Raw genomic sequence first — 14,217 nt, 5'->3', positions numbered from 1 at the left:
AATATGTTTTGGGGTTGTTAACCAATGTCATAAAACAACATGTGTACTACTGTTTCATGAGAAACTATTTGTTCTGTAAGCCTTCACCTGAAGTACAATATATATAAAAAAAAAAATCAGTCGTTTCTGAGACAAATGATTTCAAGCATAAAATAAAACTAATAATTTTGACACAGTCTTGGTAGTCCTCTTTTTCCACTGAAGAGAGAGCAGAAAACCATGTAATAAATTCAAATACGGAATCCACAGCTTTCTATGACTCCTAAGTTACGAAGTTATCAACCTGTGGTGCTCTTAACCCAGACACCAAACCACTACCAACACCATCCGAATCGGAACTTGGTGCCTCCAGAAGGCAGGGTTTTCACATTACAGTCCTTTTGCAGTTGAAATTTGGTTCCTCTGGAAGTGCTTTCTGGTATTAGCAGATATTGCATTTAATACAATAAAGCTTTAATATTTTTATGCATACGTGGGTCAAAGCAATCCACCTGAATGCACTATAGTATTATTCATTATGGGATGAGCTCCAAAATTGCTTTGTGGGTGCAAGGAGCCAAAGGGAGCAAAAGAGCCCAGAGAATCAATGTTCTAGTACTAACTGTAATCACTGCAAGCCCCGACTGGTACAGCAGGAAGCCAGGCTAGCTCTCTGGCATGGGCGTGCAACGGCAAGGACGAGCCACAGGCTGGCATGATTCAGCTAAATGACTTACATAAAAAGTTAGCAGTGATAACATTTAATACTGTTTCCTATGGGCCCGGGGTATGCTAAATGATTGGTCTACTTTATCTTATTTACATTTCACTGGGGTGTGTTACTATTCCTATTTTACAGAGGAGGGAACCAATGCCTGGAGCGGCTGAGTAGCTTGCCTGCGCCCCTGCCGAGCCAAGACTGTAACCCAGCTCTGCCTCGCCTCCAGGTAGACATACCAGGTCAGGATATTTGAATTCTGACATTACATACTGCCCAGGTGTTTTTGTTTTTTTGACTTTGCCTTAGAGAAGCCACTAATCTCTTCTAACCTCACCTAACTTCATCCCGGTATCGAGGGAAATAGCAATAGTGGGCCATCCCCCTTTCTGCCTGGTGGTGCCCCTTGCTGGGCTATGTTCTTGATAAACAGATGGCCGAAATCAAGTCCAGAATCAAGTGAAGACTCTGGTCCACGTGGAGGCCTTTAAGCTGAAAAGTCTCCTTGGACACAGAGCTCTCTGAGCCTGCTGTGCCAGCGCCCCGTCACACATACAGACGTTAAATGACGCGCCTGTAAGGATGGGTCCAGGTCAACTAAAAGCCACTTTTCAGTCTCTTCAGAGATCAGCTGGCTGGTTTTCTAGCAAAGAAGCAGGGTAAAATGGCTCCAGTATTTCCCTCTCTTCAGTCTCTGGGCATTTCTGTCCTTCCAAGCTCATTTCTCTTGAATGAGGGTAAAAATTATCCTATAATTGGCATCATAAGCTTGACTGTATAATATAATATTAAACTTTACAACAAGCTCAAAGTTGAGCTTCAGCCAATCTGACTCCTATTCAAGTATACAATATATTTTATTAATAGAAAGTGAAAAGGAAGTTTATGGAAAATTTAAGACACCAGGGTATCTGTGACACAAGCCCAGCCACTTTTCGAAATCATTCTTGCCCAAGACTTCCAAGACATGTGCAGCACCAGGTGAAATCATAACTCTGTGAAAGAGCTACACCCCCAAAGACTTTGCCTGCGTGATGGCCACGAACTTTGGAGATGGATTTGTCTGCAGCTGCAAGTGAGACATGGACCTGTTGCTATGGCTGGACCCAAAAGCCAGTCTCAAATATAGAGGTGAGGGCCTCCACCTGCTCCTCATTCAGGCTCTTAGACACAAGGCAGTGGAATTCTAGAATGCTGTGGCAGCTGTCCCTGCCCCCAACACACACATACATATTCCTATTTGACACATATACGAGGGGCCCCTCATGCAGTGTTCACTAAGATAACCCCTCTACAGAAGGAGTCATGAGACATGCCCTTTCTGTGAGATTAGCCAGAAATGATACATTTGAACATCCAGCAACATTTTTCATAAATAAGCCAGTTACCGTCATTCTTACCTTCATCGTTACGTTCTGATTAATTTTAATATGCTTTTCTCAGGCCATCATCTCCCCACAGAAAACAGAGAATGAGCCGTTGAGCACCGGCCATAAACACACTCCGGGATGGAGGCGCACTGAAATGACAGAGCCATTTGCACACGTACGTCATCTGCTCTGTCTTGCTGTTTGCACGGTGATCCCGGTTGCCGAGGCTCTGCCCCCGAGGGCTTCCCAAGGACAAATACGGGTGTGTGAAGGAAATAACAAGACGTACACTTGCTAAGTTATAAACACCGAGTTCTCAGCCCAAAGGCTTCAAAGAAACCCACGCAGGTCTGATGAAAACCAAGAGGTCAGATAGGGGGAAAAAAAAACAAAACCCTTATTAGTGAGGTTTAGAGCTTTCTTATAAACTTCTGGAAGGCATTTCACAAACTGTTAACCATAGTGAACTCTGGGAAGGAAGACTGGGGTAGAGACAGAGTCCTTCCATGATGTTCCCTTTACTGTGTGTGCATTTTCACCACCTGCGTGTGCTGTCTCCAGAGTAACAGAACAAAAAAGATACCTGGAAAAATAGTTTCATAATCATAAGCTCTGGTCTTATATGGTTCCTTTTATACAGAGTAGCAATCTCACAGAAGACTGTAAAGCTGCAGAGAAGCTGAAACAGGTTCTAAAGAATAAATCTGGGTACAACACGAAAACTGAAATATACGTACTATCCAGATTCAAGAGGAGAAGAGCTTCCTTGGTAAAAACAACAAACACTATGGTTCACAATTCCAATGTGCTGGCCTCATCTGGGACAGCTGCTCTTCCCTTAAGTTTTTGCAACTCGGGCAAAGCAGAAAAGTGGGCAGCCTGGGCACTGCTGGCTGAGTCCAGGTCCAGGAAGCCAAGGGCTCTTCTGGAAAAAAGGCTGGTTTTGAGGGCAGCTCCTGAAGGCTCTAAAGCTGCAGAGGAGGTCTGGACAGGTCACTAAAGGCCCTGGGGGATAGATTCTGCTCAGTCTTGAGGCAGGACACTGGGTCAGACGTTTGTGACTAGTAATAGCTGAATACTTGAAGACTAATATGAAACAATTTCTTTAGATCTTCCTCTGAATTCTGTATTAAGTCACTAACACTGACAGTTGTTTTAATAAAGAGTATTATGTCACATCACTGAATGAAAAAGTAACTTCTCTTTTAATAAATTAATTCAATGCTGGGAAGACTGGCTGTTGGAACCACTGGGCCACATTCCAGCACCATTCATCACCGTATACCAAAAAACTTAATCTTAATCGCAGGAATTACTAGTAAGTGAAAAAAAAAAAAGCACCGACAGCCTTATGAGTGCTGGCCTCCAAAACCTGTCAGGTAACGGCAAGTGTCTCAGTCTCAGTGAGAAACAGACAACAGGCTGGCACTTGCTGCAGCCTCTGCTCTTGCAGACTGCTGGGAAGCTGAATGCAGCCTTTGTGCCGGAGAACAATAGGGCTGCTGAACAGTGGTAACACGGGGCATGTGCGGAGCCAACGTTTTGCAGCCTGTTGATTTTTTATGAACTACTCCCAAGGCTGACTCAGTATATGTCTTTTTTTTGTTTTTTTTAAATCTCTTTGGACATGATAAACGTTGCCACCTCTTATGTTCAACTGTGAGATTGTTCAATATGCTACAAAGCAGAGACCAAGGCCTGGGACATTCTGTTACTTGTGAATTTCTCCTTGGGAAAGAAGGTCCGCCACATCTCCCATTCTGCTTATCACCTTATGAGGTTTTAGTTTTTGAAAAGGGCCCAAGAGTTCCCAGGTGGTGCAAACGATTAACGTGGTTGGCCGCTACCAAAAAGTTGGTGGTTTCAGTCCACTCAGAGGTATCTCAGAAGAAAGGTCTATTGATCTCCTTCCAAAAATCATCCATTGGAAACCCCATGGAGTACAGGTCCGCTCTGACATGCATGAAGTCGCCTTGAGTCGGAGTTGACTCGATGGCCACTGATTGAAAAGGGCTCAGCTCTGGACAGCAGCTCTGTGAGACATGCGTTCTTGTTCCTGTATCCAAGCTGCCTAGCTCATAACCATGCCATCACATGACAGGCAAACCTCCTGAGTGAGAAGGCTCACTCCCAGTCAGACAGCTGCTGGTTACAGTAGAGCCTGTTAATCTTCTGTCCCCGCATGAAAGGCACAGAGGCTCTCAAGGCATGCCGCCATCCTCTTCACTGCTGTGGACAGGCGCTACTTACAGCAGACCTGATTCTGACTTCCTGGACCCTACCCTGTAGCCACACGTGTGCCCCTATCTACTTTCAAGGCCAACAGCTAAAAATGAGCGACAGCAGAAGAGAAGGGCAAAGGGAGACCATTAAAATACCCTGGATGTGAGGCTCCCGCGGAGTGATATTCCACCCCAAGGGTAAAATTTTCCATGACTCTTGTTTAGAAAACCAGATGTGTTACATTTTTTTCCTTTTCCAAAGCGTGTGGATGCACCCGTGGGAAACACCCAGCATTTGTCCCTCGATGCAGTAGGTGTCTGGATAAATGGCAATCAAGGAATCCTATGTGAGTTAACCCCAAACACTTTATAGGATCGACTGGCAAAATTTCCTTCAGAAATAATGAAACTAGTAGATCTTAGATTGTTATTAATTATTTATAAAGTAACATTCTATTTTCTAACTGGATCACTGCTAGAAAACTCATTCCATGACCTAAAATCTCTCCATGGACACTGAGGGAATGACACACTTCCGAATAACTCTAATTAAAAGTTCCTTTGAAAGTGTTACTTCATGAGTTACATTATACAGGGAAAATGAAGGGTAGATGGGTGTACAGAGAAAACAGCTGTGTTTTTTTTTGGTGATTTGTATACAGAGAGAACGCAGTTGAGAGAAATAAGAATTTCCCCTTAGCCCGAGCTTAGCACGTTATCCCTTCTCATCTGTATCTGAGCCAGCGTTGCGGTAACACCGGTGCTCACTCTCACTTGCTGTGGGAGGCTCTGGGCTGCAGGCGCCTGGGGAGGGAGGAGAAGCAGCTGGGCTGTCAGGTGCAGAGGGAGCGGCTGACAATGTCTGCCTAGAGCCTGGGCCCTCGCCCGGAGTGACCGCGGCAGGCGCGAGCCCCAGCCCTGCTCATACACGCCTCAACACGGGAACCTCGAGGCTTGGTGGAGCCTCTGGGAAGCCACGCAGGGTAAGAAGCGACTCAGACTACAAGGTCTGGAGCAAGAAAGCTAACACGGGGTCCCTCTCAGGAGTCACTGTGTCCCACGCTGCCAGCACTGCTGTTTTCTGTGAAAATGCAGAAAGTCTGGATGGCACCACGAGCAGCCTTTGGTTTACTAAGGCCTGTGTTTGCGGGGTCTGGCAATACTAATGATCACTTAATATTATGACACTGGCATCCCACCTTTCTTTACACATGCTTTAATTTTTTTTTTAATGTCATCACATACTTTTCTTTGGGGTATTTCGTTTCAAGTGGCCCAAAGAAAACCTGAAATTCTTTATACACGTTTGGGGTTTTTTTAAACAACTCTTCTTTACTCCTACACATTAAAATGCCAAATCAGGGATGCTGCTGATGTCCATTCAGCTAAACACCAGCAGAAAAAGAGCCCTGGAGTTCTTCTTCTGGCAATGCGTTCAGAATGCACTCATTTCCTCCACCCTTTAGGAGTCCACGCTACAATACTGGCCCCGAGGAGGGTGCACTCCATTGACCTGATCCTTACTATGGCCTTTACTTATAAACGTGCATGCCAACCTAATTCACCAGCTTACATGAAAATGGAAATCTGAATCATGTGATTTCCAGCAAGAATATGGCCTCACAAACAACGGCAGGCTGTCATAGTAGGCCCGACGAGTTTCCTGTGACCTGGAGCACCAGCACTTACCATAAGAGGACAGAGAAGTGGATCAGGAACCTCCTCCCTCAAGCACAGGTAAAACGCACATCCTTGGGTCTGGCCACACACCTGTTTGTGGTGCTGTCCCAGGTCTGCACTCTGAAGCCGTGATCCATGGGCACCCATCTCCACCGGGCAGTGCTGGGGATACTCCCCTATCGTAAAGCCGAGGCCCCGGTCATCTGCATCACCGCCTGGGCCATCGTCCTTGTGGTCCCCCTGGACTCCAAGCTCAGCAAGCTCGGGGAGGCTCTCTGGATGCTCGCCCTGGAAACACAGGACATGATGCTCACAGCTCCACCCAAGGCCTTTGCTGCCCAGTCTGATTTTTAGGATTGGAGGATAATTATCCATTTGATGGGTTATCAAGTCCTCTATTTCTCAGTTCCTTCTCCAGATGCGTTCATTTTGGCCATTTATTCATTGGTATTTCCTCCATTTAAATAACACAGAGTGGACGTTCAATTTATTAGAAAAAATTTACTATTTACAAGTTGCTATTGCTTATAGCGGAAACCCTAGTGGTGTAGTGGTTAAGAGCTACGTCTGCTAACCCAAAAGGTCGGCAGTTCAAATCCACCAGGCGCCCCTTGGAAACCCTGTGGGGCAGTTCTACTCTGTCCTATAAGGTTGCTATGAGTCAGAATCGACTCGACAGCAATGGGTGTTTTATTGCTTATAGCTACGGTTTCATATATTAAGGAGGAGAAACTCCAGAAGTATTGATCAACAAGAAACTTTACAACTATTTCTAGATTTTGTTAACGATGGTTTAGTATGTCATGGGTATGTGGAAGATGGCTGAACTACTGTATTCCATAATTACCATAAGCATGCTATGCTAAGTTTTTAACAGCAACACGTAAAAAAAAAAAAACTAGCAACGCAGCACTTATGAAAATACCTACTGGGGGGAGGGTGCAATTGGCAAACAAAAGTAGAAAGCTCGTGTTATTTGCATGAAAATACGGTAACCTTTGAAGACTTTCTTCACTATGAGGAAAGAGAATTACTGTATCTTCCCAACTATATGATGACTTAAACATACATATACGGCTCACTAGTTGACAAAAGGCCTCTGGGCAATAAAAGAAGCCAAGCATTCATGATGCCTCGGAGGGCTGACAAACAATGCTGCAAGGGGCCAGATGCACAAAACACAGATGGCACCAGCGACCCCATCCATGTGCTCACCAAGGAGCAAGACCAGGAACGAGATGCGAGTCACAGGCCACAGTGCCATCATAAGTAAAAATCAATAAAAAGCAAATAACTCTGTTCCGTGTATGTTCTGAGTCTGCGAATTGAGACATGAGAAGGAGAACATACACAAATTTAAGAGGTGGCAAAAATGTGACCCATCTGAAGCTTAAAAGAAACCCTTACAAAACGCTACCAGAAGTGGTTCCGGCATAGGAACGAAACTGAAATGGGAAGTAGAGAGAAAGTTTTAGAGTCAGGCTTTACAAACCAGCAAGCCTGAATGAGATGGTCAAAGGCCCGAGGGCAGTAAGTTAAATGAATTAATAAAATAAATCAGCAACAAGGGAGACAGCAGCAAAACAGCGCTAGAGAATAGCCTCCGACCAAAGTGCTCTGAAAACGAGGTCAGCGTATGGCATGGAATGCTTGGTTTTAATATGTAACTGGACAACCCACTGCATTTCTGCTGCTTGGACTGTTCCTGACAAAATATTCTAAAATAATAGAACGAGACTGGGGGGCGGGGCAGCAGCATCTGAGGGACAAGAACAGTAAGACCTCTGCAGGCGGAGTTACCTCGGTTGAGTCCTCTCCTTCCTCCTCCATCCGCTTCCCCTGTCGCCAGTGTTTCAGCAGCCACCTGAGTTTGACGTAGAAGAGGAAGATGTTCTGCTTCAGGAAGCGGAGCTCCTGCTGTATCAGATTCTTCTCATCGTTCCAGGTCTGGGCGTGCAGGGTGTTCTGCAAAGCCAGGCTGTGCACTTCCAGCTCTTTCCACCTCAAGGCATAGAGATGTTCCTCCTCCATCTTTAACGGCATAAAAGACAGAGCATGAGAAGCAACTACCCCAACGTGCCACCCAAACCAAACCAAGAGTCTCCGCAAACGTCCAGTCAATCGACACCATTTTACATTTTATTGATCCGGTGGGTCTATGGGGACGGGAAACACAGATGTCCCCAAAAGCTTTGTTTGAATAACTCCCCTAGATATTTACATCTGAAGATTTACATTCTGAAGATACCTTGAGTGTGGTGATTCAGAAGCAAGTGCTATTTCAAGGTAAGGCATTTTTATAAACATCTTGCACTGTCAAGTCTTCGCTATCTTTAGCTGGGTCTAAACGCTTTCAGGAAAATTGTTTCTTGTATGGCCTGTAGCTGACTTAAGTGTGGATTCCATTTCCCCTCTGGACGTGGCCTTGGCACACTAAGGCACACTGCAGTGGCAGAATGAAACAAATGAAATGCTTCCCCTAACTTCCTGTACCCTCTGCTCCCCACAGCCCAACTAGAAACAAGAGAAAACCAGACCCACAGAGAGCCAGAGAGCTGTGGGTCAGAGGGAATTCCTTCCCGATGGACAGCACTCCATTGCACACAATGGTGTGCAAGAGGAAAGTGAGCTGATAACCTATTTCCAAGCTTAACGCTTAACAGTCATATGGGATATGCAAATCTCTTAGGGAAATAAAAGCGTGCTCAGAAGAAATGTTTTCCATCTTGACATTAAGTCCCTGTCTTTAAGACATAGGTAAAGGCACTCTTTCAAGCAACAAGCAATTATTATGTGTCAATACTGACAAAGCAGGAGGGTGGGAATACAATCTTACTTTACAGATAAGGGCACAAGAATAATAATTGTAACCAGTTCAATACGTACATGCAACGCTTTCTGTTCCACAGACCAAAAAAAAGGATTAGAATGCTAGCCTTACGTATCATTACCGGCTGTCCTCTCCTAATTTAACACTCCCTCTTGGGCCAAAAACCAAAGCAGTGCTTTTGTTGTTTTTCCTAAAATACCAGATTAGTTAATTCAGGAGCATTAGCATGGCGACCTGTGGCCGACACCAATGGGCCTGGGTGCTACAGGCACTGAGCATGGGAGATGCAGCTCTTGGAAAGGCTGAGGGCCTGCACAAGGTCCGCCTGTCTTCACACCACATCTTTTTTGTACTTCAGGTTGACCTAACAAAGTTGTTGTTGTTAGTTGCTATCAAGTTGATTCTGACTCATGATGATCCCATGTGTGCAAAGCAGAAGTGCTCCAGAGGGGTTTTCAAAGCTGTGACCTTTTGGAAGCAGATCACCAGGCCTGTCTTCCAAGGCACCTCTGCGTGGGTTCCAACCTCTTGGTTAGTAGTTGACTGCTTAACCATTTGTATCCCCTGCCCACCCCCCCCCCCCCCGCCCCGGCCTCCTTAACAGAAAGTAGTGGCAATTTATTCCCCATCTCAGCAGACAAAGACCCAGCACTTGCCCCTGTGGACCCAGAATGGGACAGAGTGGGTGGCAGGGCAGCCGAGCATACTGGAAGTTACTTGCAGTGCTATCTCAGGCCATGAACTCCTTCTGGTAAAGTTTCAGTTTCCTCCACTGCAAAATGAAGATACTGTGAGCCTCAGAGTGTGGAGACAGTGTGTGCAAAGGACCTCACACACACAGGTGCTCCTGGGAGGCTTCCAGTGTGCTGGCCCAGATGCAGCCCTGGGGGATGGGGATATTCTTTGACTTTTTACCTGCAACATCACTGCCCAGCCACCCTGGACACTTTCCTTCCTGACTCCCACGCGACCTGCCCTCTCCTCTTTGACCTCTCCCCCACTGCTTTCTGTTCCCAGGGCTCAGAGCTGGCCCTCTGGGTATGTTAGGGGACACCTCCCCTTCCCTTCTCTTCTGGACAAGCCTGAATGACACTCCACCACCTCTGACCGGGGTCTGGAACCTCGTCCACAGACGCCTCACCCAGAACCCAAGGGCTGGAAACTCCTGCCCCTACATTTCGCTATCAACATCTCCAGTGATAAACTCTCCAAATGTGTTGTTGTTGGATGCCGTCGAGTCAGTTCCGACTCCTAGCGACAAAACGAAACACTGCCCGGTCCTGCACCGTCCTCACAATCGTTGCTACGCTATGCGTTTTGGGGGCAGTAAAAGAAAAAATTACTTAAAAAAATTTCTCTTTGTTTAATAATATGAAATTATCTTCCTCTTGTACTGATACGTAAAGTTGACCTATGCATGAAATATTTTAAAAGAAGTATTTGTCTAGTAAAGGCTGGGAGGGCACATTAGACCATGGCATTCATCCTTGCTCTAAGCTGCTGGGACAGAAGGCAGCCCCTTAATCAGTTTCTGACCTATTTCGATTAGCAAAACCAAGGACGTATGGGGACTTAGGTGAGACACAATCCCTTGCCAAAATGAGTTCTTGGACACACCTGGCATCTCTATTCTGCACAGGATATGCATTTTGAAACACCATGCTGTGCAATTCAAGACCAACCATGTGTTAAAGACCCAGTTATCTTTCAAAAGCAGATATAAAGGAGAAAAGCAGCAATACAATTCTAAGCCTTGATATCTGTTAGCAACTTAATTAGATCCAGGGTGGCAGCAGAGATTGGCCAGTCCCCAGGCGGGTCTCTGGGCAAGGAGTGTTTTCCTGTATCTGTGAATCCCTTCTACTAGGAGCCCTGGGGAAGGATTTAAAGGATAAAGAATAATTAGCCAGTAACAGGTCATTCTAAAATAGCTAGGAGAATTAATCAGGCCACAGCTCAATTAATGGCCGTTTTTTTGAAGACAACATTTTAGGGTGAGTTCCTAATGTTTCTATCAGAAAATTTACCTAACATTGACAAAACTTTCAAATTTGCAGGACAATAAATGCTATAAATGCAACTTTCATATCCAGTTGCACTGATTTTACTCTGCTTTGCTGGCTGGTATTGCTGCAGGGGAAATTTAGAATAGATCTTAGGAAGAATTTCCAGAGATCACAATGCAAATACTGAAGAGCAGCATGTCAGAGAACACAAGGGTAGATAGCTCCCTCTCCTCAGGAGACGGTCTGAGGGGCAGCTCGACTGGAGGACCTTTCCATTTGCCTTCCAGTCTTGTGAGTCTGTGAGCCTGCAGGATGGACAGTGTTCTTCCAGATACATGTTGCCGTTCCTCAGAGCAGGGTGCTGAAGTCTGCATCCCATATTCACCTTAAGGATCTTGTGCGCACATCTCAAGCTCTCCCCGTGATGCAGTCTGGTTACGTGCATGAGCTAACCCTGGAGCTCCTCTACCGATACCTTCTGTTCAGGTAAAACGGGCCCCTGAGCTGATCGGTGGATAAAGGAAGGGGTTTAGTGGAAGAGCACGCTGGCTGAGGTGATGATGCAAGACAGACATCTGCACACGCCAGGACACACACACAGTGACACGGCTGTGCAGGCACTGCAGCAGTGGCGTGAGTCTGTGGCTACCTCTCCCGCGACCTCCTGTGGGGAGATAGCCCTCCACAGCAGCCCTGGTGTTCTGGGCTCTAGATCACCTGCGTTACCCATGGATGGACACATCCACCTGCCCTTCATCCTTTACCTAAGAGACAAGGTAGGTCCAAGGCGCCTATCACCTGAACTTCAACACCACCACCACAAGCCAGGCCTAGAGAGGCCAGGGAGGCCAAGATGCAGCAGAGGGGTCCTTACTCCACAGTGGCTTGGAGACAGTTTTAAAATTTCTAGAAGCTTCTAGACTGGGTGCACTCAAAGCTTGGCGATCCTGGCTGAATCAAGTATGATCAACCAAACCAAACCAAACACACTGCTGTCGAGTCGATTCCGACTCATAGTGACCCTACAGGACAGAGTAGAACTGTCCCATAGGGTTTCCAAGGTTTTAAATCTTGCCAGAAGCAGACTGCCGCATCTTTCTCCATTGGAGTGGCTGGTGGGTTCGAACTGGCAACCTTTAGGTTAGCAGCCAAGCACTTTAACCACTGCGCCACCAGGGCTCCTTCAAGTATGACCACTTGACGCAAAATCAGCCTCTTGGATTCACTTCCCAAACTCGTATGTCTTTCTAAATTGCATCCTTAATTTGCTCATAGGCCTTTTTACAAGAAGTTTTCTTGCCCAACTAGCAGTGCCTTTCTTTCTCACACAACCTGACCCCGGATGCTCTGAGGAATTTGGGTGGGGATCCTTCAATTAGCAGACATATCATTTTAGACCTCTAAATTATACACATTTCCTAAAAGGAACTGTATGAAGATCTACGTATTATATTTTAGTTTAGAAACAGCCAAAAAAATCTTTATTCTTTTCATTGGCAAAGTCTACTTTCTATGTCCAAATGGCAATGATAGAAGAATTAGCTACTATTTTTGAAATAAAACATTTTTTTAAGAGATGGAAAACTGTTATACCAAAAATCTCAGGCATAATTAAAATTTAAGTACGACATTTTACCTACGGTTTATGCTACTTGAAGATATGTGATTTATAAAACTGGAGACTTGAGGGGCTTGTAACGAAAAGAAGCGTCATGTCACTGGCCTGTCATTCCCATCACCTTTAACTGCTTTGTTATTTCTCACTGGACGGACGCTCTTAGCTCTTCCTAATCGGACATCACCTGTGTTGTCCCGAGTGAAAATCATACTCCAGAACAGGAAATGCAGAAAATACAGGGCACACTGAGTGAGAGCTCACGAAAAGGATGGAAGCAGAGGAGAAAATGCTGAAAGCTGGAGACACACACTCGGCCCACCTTTGAGAAACTCAACCACTGCTGAGGACTTACGGGCGTCTTGGATTTGCGAGTTGTTAGAGACTATTCCTGGAGTCTTTCACATCTAGCTATTAAGTAGTATTGCAGGTTCTCTTTGAAGACAGGCATTTCTCTACACATGAATTTACGCTAATGACGAATTTCTCATTTCTAAAAGTTCTATTTTATCATTTTTTAGTGTGCGTGGTCTTTTAGAATAGTAACTTACACTTTTCCCATGTTTGCTGTACCTTTAATAGTTCTGAACACACTTAGTGACTGTCTCTATCTGATAATTCCAGAAGGTCTTAGAGTCTAACCCTGCTCTCTGCCGTGTCTGTGGACTCTTGCTTCCCACGGATGGTGCCTGCTTGTGGGTTTCAAGGTTTGCACTGTGAGTTCATCTTTAATGGGGAGCTATCTCTGAATCTCACCTGTGACTAGGGTTGAGAATGTGCCTGCAGGCTGGTTTTGTGTTTGCTGAAGTTAGCAATATAAATTTCTTTCCTTGGAAACTCTTGGACAAAATGGGTCATGTAAATGAGAAACCTTCTCCTGTGTGCAGGCTGGTCTGTCCTTACAGATCCCGGGGTGGACAGGGGGAGGGGGCTTTCTCTTCCTGTTGATGCAGAGCCCCTGCTAAGGCTGACAGCTTCCTTGTTGGCTCCCCCACCAGCGGGTAGATTGGTTTTCTTGATGAGTGTGTGGCCCTTTGAGGGACCTGCCGGAGTTGGGCCGAAGGCCCTGTCTGCTATCCATTTGGAGCTATTAAACCCCGGGGCTCCTGATTACCAGTTCTGGTTCCACCCTTAACCCACCTCACCCAGAGCCACAGATGCTGCTCTGGTTTTCAATCCTGAAATCAATCACAACCCTTGAAGAGTTTCCAACTTTTCTGGAATCCAGCTATACATTTAAAAGGATATTTTATATTTTTATGGAGCATTTTATTCAACCAATATCTACTGAGCACCTTCAATGAAAGGTACTGTCCACAGTAGCAGGGACACAGCAGTAAATGAAGCCAAGAGAAACCCCGGCCGTGCTGGAGTTTGTCTGCTTTTGTTCAGGAGCGTTTTCAGAGGACCTGGGCTGCTCTATTGCTAGCTTTCCTTTCAATTATATGTTACCGTGTACATTTAAAGACCCTCCACATAATTTTACACATCAGGTACTGGCCAAAAGCTGTATATTGTTAGATGTTAAAATGGGCATCCTAATCAAGCTTACCTTTTAAGAAAAGCAAAGATCTATTAATTTAGTCTCTACGTATTACACTATTTACTTTGGTTTTAATCTTAATAATGCATATAAACTATTTTTACAGTAAATATACGAGCCTCATACTTCATCATCCTTTCATTAAAAATGTGTCCCTCTGAACCTCGAGAGTATGGCCCCCAGACACCCTTTTAGCTCAGTGGTGAAGTTACCTCCGAGGTTCACTGTTCAGCCTGGGAGTGGACAGCCCCGTA

At 45.5% G+C, this 14,217-nt stretch overlaps 1 protein-coding gene across 1 annotated transcript in view; it reads right to left on the bottom strand.

The window, feature by feature from the left end:
* The window catches only part of MTCL1 (microtubule crosslinking factor 1), a 161,141-nt gene that overhangs the window by 50,757 nt on the left and 96,167 nt on the right, over nt 1–14,217 (bottom strand). Inside the window, 3 exon segments of the mRNA XM_023740062.1 lie at nt 6,060–6,257; nt 7,770–8,000; nt 11,191–11,309. Of these exon segments, the coding sequence (XP_023595830.1) occupies nt 6,060–6,257; nt 7,770–8,000; nt 11,191–11,309 (548 nt within the window).

This window comes from Trichechus manatus, unplaced genomic scaffold (assembly GCF_000243295.1).
Source record: "Trichechus manatus latirostris isolate Lorelei unplaced genomic scaffold, TriManLat1.0 scaffold00146, whole genome shotgun sequence".
Taxonomy (NCBI): Eukaryota; Metazoa; Chordata; class Mammalia; order Sirenia; family Trichechidae; genus Trichechus; species Trichechus manatus.
The sequence above is the reverse complement of the archived record's forward strand: the minus strand, read 5'-3'. Positions and strand labels throughout refer to the sequence as shown.